This window comes from Bison bison, unplaced genomic scaffold, assembly GCF_000754665.1.
Source record: "Bison bison bison isolate TAMUID 2011002044 unplaced genomic scaffold, Bison_UMD1.0 scf7180017864115, whole genome shotgun sequence".
NCBI classification, from domain to species: domain Eukaryota; kingdom Metazoa; phylum Chordata; class Mammalia; order Artiodactyla; family Bovidae; genus Bison; species Bison bison.
Window position 1 is genome coordinate 539,350 of NW_011494687.1, and position 9,999 is coordinate 549,348.

Below are 9,999 nucleotides of genomic sequence, written 5' to 3' on the forward strand. Positions count from 1 at the left end.
GTATGGGCTTGGTTCCTGGTCAGGGAACTAAGATCCCGGATGCAAAAAAAGACCCCTAATTAATATTTGAGGGTAACAGAAGTCTTCCCAGGGAAGATAACATTTAGGCAGAGATCCAAAGGTTAAGAAAGAATTGATTAAGGAGAAGAGATCAGCAAGTGTTCTTGGCAGAGGAACCATCAGGGACAAAGGACTAAGGCTCAGAGAGAATATGGCTCATTTGATGAACTGAAAGTAGTTCAGCAGAATTGAAGCCGTTTGACCAGAGTTAAGGAATGGCAAGAAATAAGGCTGGATTGAGTAGGACCTTAATAGTTAAGCTAAGAACTTTTGAACTCTTCAGATAGTTCATTAAGGCTGACTTCCCTTCTGTTCTGGTAGTTGGCTAGAAAGATTGTGCTAAGTGAATGTGTGGAAGTCAGAGGATATGCAAAAATTAAGTGACAGCTTAATTTCGGCTGTAAATTCCTCTTCTTGTTTGCCCCACAATGCCATCTTGGGGTGGCATCTGATAAGGTAAAATTTCATAAGAGCTGTCCTGGGACTTCCTTGGTGTTCCAGTGGTTAGGATTTGGTACTTTCACTGCAGTGGCCCAAGCTCAATCCCTGATTGATGATTTTCAGAAATAAACAGTAAGGGAGATACTAGGGCTCCATTGCTAGGCAGCACGATAACGATAATACATGCAAATTAATATCAAATTAAATTTGTTCTAAGTTACATTTTATTATAACACTAATTTCTGTTCACTGAAGTCTGAGCAAACATGTACAGAAATCAGTGTTGCTAATTTGGTGATACATGTAATTTTAAAAAGGCAAAAAGAACACTACTCTGAATACTTATCTTCCTGTGCCCAAATGAAGAGGATAAAACAACTACTAGAAGCTGAAAAGAAAAGAGACAAAGCAAGACATGTTGTCTACTTGAGTTTATTCTGTTCTTTTTAAAAAAAGGAAAAAAAAAAAAAAAAAGAGGTGAGGGATGGAAGGGGAGATAACCCATAAACACTGTGAACAGGAACCAAGACTCCAAGACTTGGGTGTACTTCCCCAATCCTCAACCTCAGTTCTCCAAGAGACTCCCACCCACCCAATTTTCTTTTAAACAAGACACCCAAATCAGCAGCAAAGGTACCTGGGATAGTCACTGAGATCTTGAATACTGGGGATAGGAGAGAGAGAGAGAAGTCCAAAAAAACAGGAGTTAGGGGAAAAAGGGAAGGAATGAGGGAGAGGCTAGGCTCTGGAGGACGGAGTCGGGCCATGAGAAGTGGAAGTGAGCCAGTCTGGGGATACCCCTCCCGACTGCTGCTGCCCACGTTCCCCAGGACCCCAGAGAGCCCCACGGTTTGTTCTGCAGTCCATCCCCTAATCCCCAAAGGCCTCACAGGCCCAGCTCCAAGTCCTCAAGCTCCTCCTCCAATGCCCTCCTCCTCGCTAGCTTCTCCAGCTGCTCTTTGCTGGGCTGGCTGATTTCTCCAGCCTGGATCCGCTGCTGCAGCTCTTCCACCTGCCGAAGCTTCTTCTTTAGATTCTTTATCTTCTTGGCCTTCTCAGTGGTGGCAGCTGAGTCGGGCTGGTCTGAGGCAGCCGTTGGCGCTGCCCGGGAGGCCTGTGGGGCACTGGGGACCTGGGCTGTCTCTCCCAGGGACACTTTCTCAAGAGTCCGGCTCAAGGCCTCTGCCTCCCCTTTCTCTTGCTGCTGCCGCCTCTTCTCCTTCCGCTTCAGGTTGCGTTTGGCAGTCTTGGAGAGGGCTGGCTCACCGCCTTCAGGCCTGGAAGCGGTGATGGGGGCAGTGGCCTCTGGGCTCAGGCCAGGGGGCAATTCTGGTTTACTCTTGAAAAACTTCACATACTTGTTCTCATACCTGTGGGGAACAGTGTCAAAGAATCACTGACTTTTCAAGTCCTTTTCCCAACCTCATAATTTACATCAGCCTTTTCATTTTCCTGCTGCCTTCCTCTCCCTCCGGGCCCTCCCTGGCTTTCCTCAGCTCTGCAGATTGGAGGGTCCCTAGGTTTTGGTGGCTGATGGTAAGGCCTGCGATGCAGGAGACTCAGGTATGATCCCTGGGTCAGGATGATCCCCTGGAGAAGGGAATGGGAATCCACTCCAGTATTCTTGCCTGGGAAATCCTATGGACAGAGGAGCCTGGTAGGCTACAATCCATGGGGTTGCAAAGAGTCAGACCGAGTGACTAACACACACGTAGGTCCTAAAGCTCTGGATCTCTGAATACTTCTACAGATTCTGCTGATCAGAGGCCCTAGAAACTGGACTAGTCAGTCATTTGGTTACTCATCCCTCACTCACCCCTGAATCGCAGCCCCCTCCTTCCATTTCTTAGGATCTTGGGACCAGGAAATTCACGTTCTTTCTTGCTGTATGGTGCCCATTAAATACCCCCACCTCATGCCTAACCACTCACACTGGGACCTCCTCCTGGGGCACATAGCCTTCTTTCACCCTCCGCTGCTTTCGCCAGGTCCCGTCAGGTCGCTGTGTTGAGGCGATGTACTTGCCTGAAATGGGAGAATTAGGTTGGAGAGTTACTCTAATTTTCAAATAGCTCCCAAGATGAAAGAATGCATGAATGCATGGTTTCCCCCAGTCCCTTCCACTAAATGTACCCATTAAGGCATTCTTCTCTCATATCAACCTTTACTCTCTATTTACTGAGTGCCTATACACTGTATAATACACCATTCCTGCCCTCAGAGAGTTTCTACCTTAATAATCTAGTTGGCAAGATGTGGCAGACACAGAGGAAGTTTAAAAAAACACAAGCAACATGAGGACATCAAAAGATAGTACATGAATAAGAAGCCAGGAAGGGCAAAAACAAGAATCATAAGAGGGAGAAATAACCAGAGATGTTATAGAAAATAAGTTTTACTAAGGTGGATGGTTAAAAACACTGGTCAACTTTCAGGAATCCATACTGTAGAAATAAAAGGACCAGCACACAAGGCTATATGCAAAGGATGCTCACATTATAATAATGTTGCTACATTATTTAAATTAGCAAAAAGCTGAAAGCAACTTGAATAGCCATCAACAGATGAGTGAACAAATAGATGTAGGTCATCCGCAGGATATAACACCATGTTATTTAAAAAAAAAAAAAGTTAGATACAAATGAACTGACCTTGAATGGTATCCATGATATACTAAGTGAAAATGCAAGCTGGAGGATAATATGTAGAGATCCTCAAACTTTTTTCAGAATCTCCCATACACTTTTATTTTGTAATATTATACATTTCATGATGAGATTTGTTTTTAAATCATAGCCATTGATGTTATCAGAAAACTCTTTACTGTGAAGCTGTTGTGCTCATAGTGGCAGATACAAGTTTTCCAAAATTCTAATTTCCACTTGAAGGCTTGAGTTTTATCACTGGCAATAAGCACTGTCAGTTGATATCCATGAAATGACAGGCTCACTTCTTTCATTTACAGGCAAATGCCTATCAGATACTCAGGTCTGAATTATAGTTTGTCAGTCTTTCTTCCAAGTAAAACTAGAGCTCCATGAAAAGGAAGCTGGTTTAGCTTGCATGTTGGACAACTGTGGCAGTGCTATTCCTTGAGAGGCCACGTCACTTCAGGGGGCAGCAGTGTCTCATGTTTCCTTCCCATTTAATTCACAGAGAACACTAAAAAGATGTGTAATTTTCAGTTATAAGATGAGTAAGTTCTGGGATATCAGGTATAGCACAGTGACTATAGACAGCAAAACTGAAATATATACTTGAAAGTTGCTGTGAAGAGTTTTCATTTTCTTATCATAAATCAATGAAATGGTAATTATGTGAGGTAAAGGGTATGTTCAGTTCAGTCACTCAGTCCTGTCCAACTGTTAACTAACCTTATTGTGGTAAACCTTTCACAACATATATAGTGTATCAAATCAAATCACTACATTGTACACCTATAACATTGTACATAATGTTTTATGGCATACCTCAATAATGCTGGAAAAATAATAAATAAAAAGATATGTATTTAAGGGCCAGCCAGGGTTTAATCAAATTAATAATTTTTAAACTTTTGAAATAAAAAAAAAATTTTGGCCATGCCTCTGGGCATGTGGGTCTTAGTTTCCTGACCAGCGATCAAACCTGTGCCCACTACAGTGGGAGCATGGAGTTTTACCACTGCACTGCCAGCCAAGTCCAAAATTAATCATTTTTATTGCATCATCAAGGACATTCTTAAGTGAAACTGGCATTATTTATTATAAGCATGTGGCAGTGAAGAACACAGTGACTAGTATAGTGTTGGTCCCACCACCTTGATTAGAGCTAAAGGGTCACAGTTTTACCCACCATTCCTTTTGTACCCTCAGTGCAAACCCTCAGTAAAAGACACAAATAGCATCTTAGTACATTATCAAAATAGCTGTGCTTGTAGACCTCTGGAAAGCGTCTTAGGGAATCCCCAAGGCTCCTGGACAACATTTTGAGGAGTGCTGGTGTAGAGGAGGCTCCCATTCTTGTTGGGGCAAGGACAGGCACTTAGAGGCCCATACAGTTTGTGTACAGGGTCAAAGGGAAAGGTGTGGAAGGACACATACCAAGATTATCAAGACTTTAATGCTGGTTACCTTAAGAGGGACAACCTGGAAGAAGACGTAGTAGAAACCATTAACCTTTAATAACATAAGTTTTACAAACATATATTTATATCTTATGTTACACATTTTTTTTTTTTTACTATAACTTCTGTTTTAAAAAGGGGAGGCAAGAAAGTAAAAAAGATTAAAAAAATAAAAAGTCAAGTCTAGAGCCTCCCACATGGATTACACAGTGTTATCTCTGTTCATAATGCAAACATCATTAATAAACTAAAACCAAAAAATATGAAAGAAAAATGGATAAGATTTGACAGGTAGAGGGGATGGGAGAAAGGACAAACATGAGCCAAGAAAGGCTTGGATTGTGGGGACGGCCTGGAGTATGCAAGGATCAGAAAACAGAGGCGTGCAGGAGAACCAGACAGTTCATGTTGGGGAATAAAACAAAGCCACATTGAAAACTACAAATAGGGCCATGTCTTAGAAAGTCTTAAAAAGGTCAAGGAATTCAGAATTTATCGGTGAATGAAAGAGGAACACTGAGAACATTGCTTAGCTGCAACAGCTTAGAGACAAAAATAAAAACTCAGTAAGGAGAAAACAGAGGCTCCAAGAGAGGACTGAGATTAGGGCTTTGGAGAAAGAATCAAACTAAAGCAAATGAAAATGGAAGGAGAATGGATTCTAAACAGAATCCTATTCTGAAACAAAATTTCCAACATGGCAGTGTATTCGGCCTGGGGAGGACATGGTGACTAGACCAGCCTGGCTGAACCAGGGCTGATGTAAAGTAATGAGAGAATGTTCAGACTTCGAAATGCCAGTTAAGGAGCTTAGTATCTGGCACATGGCATGCATTCACTAAATAGCTGTCAAATGAATGAATCTTTTATCCAATGCAGAGTTTTAGGGCAATTAATCTGGCATGATGAAAAGATGAATTGTTAAGGGAAAACATTGGAAACTGGGGAAATCAGTTAGGAAAAAAAAGACTGCAATAATCCTGGCATGACACAGAACTGGCTGAAAAAGGAAAGGAAGAAAATGATGCCAGATATATTATCAAAGAAACAACAGCACTTGGTAATTCACTGACTGGGGGAGGGGTAAAGACTTTTAAAGTCAAAGACAACACACTTTGTTTCAGTAAAATCAATCTTGAAAATTTAGCATGAGGAAATAGTTCCAACTGGAAAAAACAAAGAAAAAAGAGACCAAAGAGAAAAAAAGATTCATGGTAATCGTGAAACCATGGCAGTATTTCTAAATAGCTAAAAATTAAAACCAAGCCACATCCAGCTATATAGGAATGGTTTATAATACAGCCATTAAAAAATGATTTTAATCATTAATATGATGTAATGGAATGTGAAACATATATATACTATGATTTCTGATATTAAATGTTAGATTCATAAATTACAAAAAGAATGTGCAATATGCAAAGCTATGTTTGGTGATTGTATTATGAATAACTTTTCCTTTCAAAAATTCAGATTGTTATATTGTGGGTTTTTAAAAATCTCATTTTGGGCTTCAGATCTAAACGGCTTAGAGAATGAGTACACAAAGGAGGGTGAAATTATTTTTGACTAGGTGACTTATAAAGATTTTATGTAGGACAAAGCAACTTTGTGATCTTGGGAAGACAAGCAAGATTTAGACAGGTAGGGGTAGGGGTGTGCTTATGAGGAAAGAGAAGAAAGGGAAGTAGATCAGGCTTTTAGGACAATGTAAACAAAGGGACAAATTAGTCATTCACCTACCTAAATTTCTTCCTGGATTCCTGTTTCCCTCAGGGTATTTGGATGGACATGAAACCACACACAAAAGCATTCTTGACCCTGGTCTTGCTAGTCTCCAGCCTCTATGCCACACTCTGCTCTGGCCACTGAAAGTCCCAAATCTCACCTGTGTCTTTCTTCTCTATGCCCTTCCTTTGGCGTGGAATAGACTTTTCTTCTTATCTTAATGACTACTGGTCTTTAGTTTTTATGGGCTCCAAAATCACTGCGATGGTGATTGCAGCCATGAAATTAGGAGACGCTTACTCCTTGAAAGGAAAGTTATGACCGCCCTAGACAGCATATCAAAAAGCAGAGGCATTACTTTATCACCAAAGGTCCATCTAGTCAAGGCTATGGTTTTTCCAGTGGTCATGTATGATGTGAGAGTTGGACTGTGAAGAAAGCTGAGCGCCAAAGAATTGATGCTTTTGAACTGTGGTGTTGGAGAAGACTCTTGAGAGTCCCTTGGACTGCAAGGAGATCCAACCAGTCCATCTTAAAAGGAGATCAGCCCTGGGATTTCTTTGGAAGGAATGATGCTAAAGCTGAAACTCCAGTACTTTGGCCATCTCATGCGAAGAGTTGACTCATTGGAAAAGACTCTGATGCTGGGAGGATTGGGGGCAGGAGGAGAAGGGGATGACAGAGGATGAGATGGTTGGATGGCATCACCGACTCAATGGATATGGGTTTGGGTGAACTCCGGGAGTTGGTGATGGACAGGGAGGCTTGGCGTGCTGCGGTTCATGGGGTCGCAAACAGTCGGACATGACTGAGAGACTGAACTGAACTGGTCTTTAAAGGTCAAGTTCAAGTATAAACTCCTCAGTGAAGTCTTTCCTGACCTTTCCACCCGAAACCCATTTAGAAGTTGCCCTTTGTGCACTCACAGCACCTGTTTTGGCCTTTTATCAGGATCTAATGTTTAACATGATTGTTTGCTTGCTTGAGAGTAGAAACTTTGCCTTTGATCTTTGAAGCACAGGGCCTGAACCATCGAAGACTATAATCAATTCAAATTAACAAATAAATAAATCTAAATATCATATTAGGGAACAGTAAGAATCCAGCATAGTTTGGGCAAAAAACACATGTAATGGGAAAAGAGACTAGAAATAAGTTAATCAGAATATGAAAGATAGCCACCTCCTCTTGAGCTTGAACTCAAGCTTCTTAATGTGAGAGAACAATGAAGGCCATTAAGGGAGTGGAGAGATCTGCTCAAAGCAGTGCTTTAAGAAGGTTAACCCGAAAATGTGTAACATAAACTAAAGGCAGAGGAAAAAAAAAACACAACAGTTTCAATGTGAGAAGACTTGATTTAAATGGTCTGTATGGATGTTGAAAAGAAAATGAAAGAAAAATTTATTATAAAGAGTAAGACGGGATCTCAAGACTGCCAACATTTGAATGAGAGGAAATTATTGCGCTACAGTGGATTTAATCTGGTGCTTTTCACGTTGTCTCGTATTTTTCACAACATATCTGTGGGTACACGGGCACACAGTAATAACATTCTTCACACATGGATTTTAAATGTTTATTGAGTACCTGCTGTTGTGGCAGGCACTGTAACAGGAGCTAGAGATACAAGGAATAAATAAAGAAAGCAAGGGTCTTGCCTTCTTGTAGCATTCATTCTAATGAAAAAGAAAGGTAAGAACACTAACTGCAATATCACTCTTGAATGTGGACAATTTGGAGGAGAATATAAACTACTGATATACAGAAAATCCAAAGGAGAAGACAATTTTGTGAAAATGACTAATTCAACTCTAGGAAGGCAGTGTTTTTACATGGAACTAAGGAGAGACAGCTGGGGCTTCCCTTGTAGCTCAGTCGGTAAAGAATCTGCCTGCAGTGCAGGAGACCCAGGTTTGATCCCTGGGTTGGGAAGATCCCCTGGAGAAGGAAATGGCAACCCACTCCAGTATTCTTGCCTGGAGAATCTCATGGACAGAGGGGCCTGGTGGGCTGCAGTCCATGGAGTCACAAAGACTTGGGCACGACTGAGCGACTAACACACTAACACACAACACAAGGAGAGACAGCTAGGAACAGACGTTTAAGTAAACTGCATACAGATTACAGTTGAAGGCTTAAGACTAGTAAAGATGGAATGTGAGAAAAGATAGGGACAGAAACTTCTTCAACAGCCATCCTAACTGGAAACCGCTTGGAGATACAAACAGCCCATTATCACAAAGGAGCACCTATTTTATGTTATCTTTGGTTTCACTCTCTGGCCTTGATGGTATCCAAGTGAAGTGAAGTGAAAGTCACTCAGTCATGTCCGACTCTTTGCGACTCCACAGACTATACACAATCCATGGAATTCTCTAGGCCAGAATACTGGAGTGGGTAGTCTTTCCCTTCTCCAGCGGATCTTCCAAAGGTAAAGTCAAAAAGGAAGGAGAGATTTACAGATTCCTAAACCTAGAAATAAAAACCATGGGCAGAATATCATGGGCTGGGAGGAGCAACCCCACGCCCGAGGCCAGGGGCGGCGGCCAGGAGGACCAACCCCATGTCCAAGGAGCGGTGGCTGCGCAGCGGGCGCAGGAGGGCCTAGAGGAGCTATCCCACGTTGAAGGTCAGGAAGGGTGGTGGTGAGGAGATACCCCTCACCCAAGGTAAGGAGCAGCAGCTGCACTTTGCTGGAGCAGCCATGAAGAGATACCCCATGCCCAAGGTAAGAGAAACCCAAGTAAGACGGTAGGTGTTGCAAGAGGGCATCAGAGGGCAGACACACTGAAACCATACTCACAGAAAACTAGCCAATCTAATCACACTAGGACCACAGCCTTGTCTAACTCAATGAAACTAAGCCATGCCTGTGGGGCAACCCAAGATGGGCGGGTCATGGTGGAGAGATCTGACAGAATGTGGTCCACTGGAGAAGGGAATGGCAAACCACTTCAGTATTCTTGCCTTGAGAACCCCCTGAACACTATGAAAAGGCAAAATGATAGGATACTGAAAGAGGAACAATACCCAGCTGTGGATATGACTGGTGATAGAAGCAAGGTCTGATGTTGTAAAGAGCAATATTGCACAGGAACCTGGAATGTCAGGTCCATGAATCAAGGCAAATTGGAAGTGGTCAAACAAGAGATGGCAAGAGTGAATGTTGACATTCTAGGAATCAGGGAACTAAAATGGACTGGAATGGGTGAATTTAATTCAGATGACCATTATATCTACTACTGCGGGCAGGAATCCCTCAGAAGAAATGGAGTAGCCATCATGGTCAACAAAAGAGTTCGAAATGCAATCTCAAAAACGACAGAATGATCTCTGTTCGTTTCCAAGGCAAACCATTCAATATCACAGTAATCCAAGTCTATGCCCCAACCAGTAATGCTGAAGAAGTTGAAGTTGGAACAGTTCTATGAAGACCTACAAGACCTTTTAGAACTAATACCCAAAAAAGATGTCCTTTTCATTATAGGGGACTGGAATGAAAAAGTAGGAAGTCAAGACACACCTGGAGTAACAGGCAAATTTGGCCTTGGAATACGGAATGAAGCAGGGCAAAGGCTAATAGAGTTTTGACAAGAGAACGCACTGGTCATAGCAAACATCCTCTTCCAACAACACAAGAGAAGACGCTATACATGGACATCACC

The 9,999-nt window shown here is 42.1% G+C and overlaps 1 protein-coding gene across 2 annotated transcripts in view; it reads right to left on the reverse strand.

Moving 5' to 3' along the window:
• Window positions 1-917: 917 nt before the first annotated feature.
• The window catches only part of WIBG (within bgcn homolog (Drosophila)), a 21,314-nt gene continuing 12,232 nt past the window's right edge, over window positions 918-9,999 (reverse strand). The window contains exons 2-3 of one of the 2 annotated variants that reach the window (XM_010839192.1): window positions 2,433-2,526; window positions 918-1,871 (exon numbers count right to left, since the gene is read on the reverse strand). In XM_010839192.1, coding sequence (XP_010837494.1) covers window positions 1,388-1,871; window positions 2,433-2,526 — 578 coding nt within the window. In that variant the 3' untranslated portion in view covers window positions 918-1,387. The remainder of the gene's footprint in view (window positions 1,872-2,432; window positions 2,527-9,999) is intronic. The other variant, XM_010839191.1, reaches the window with a different exon arrangement.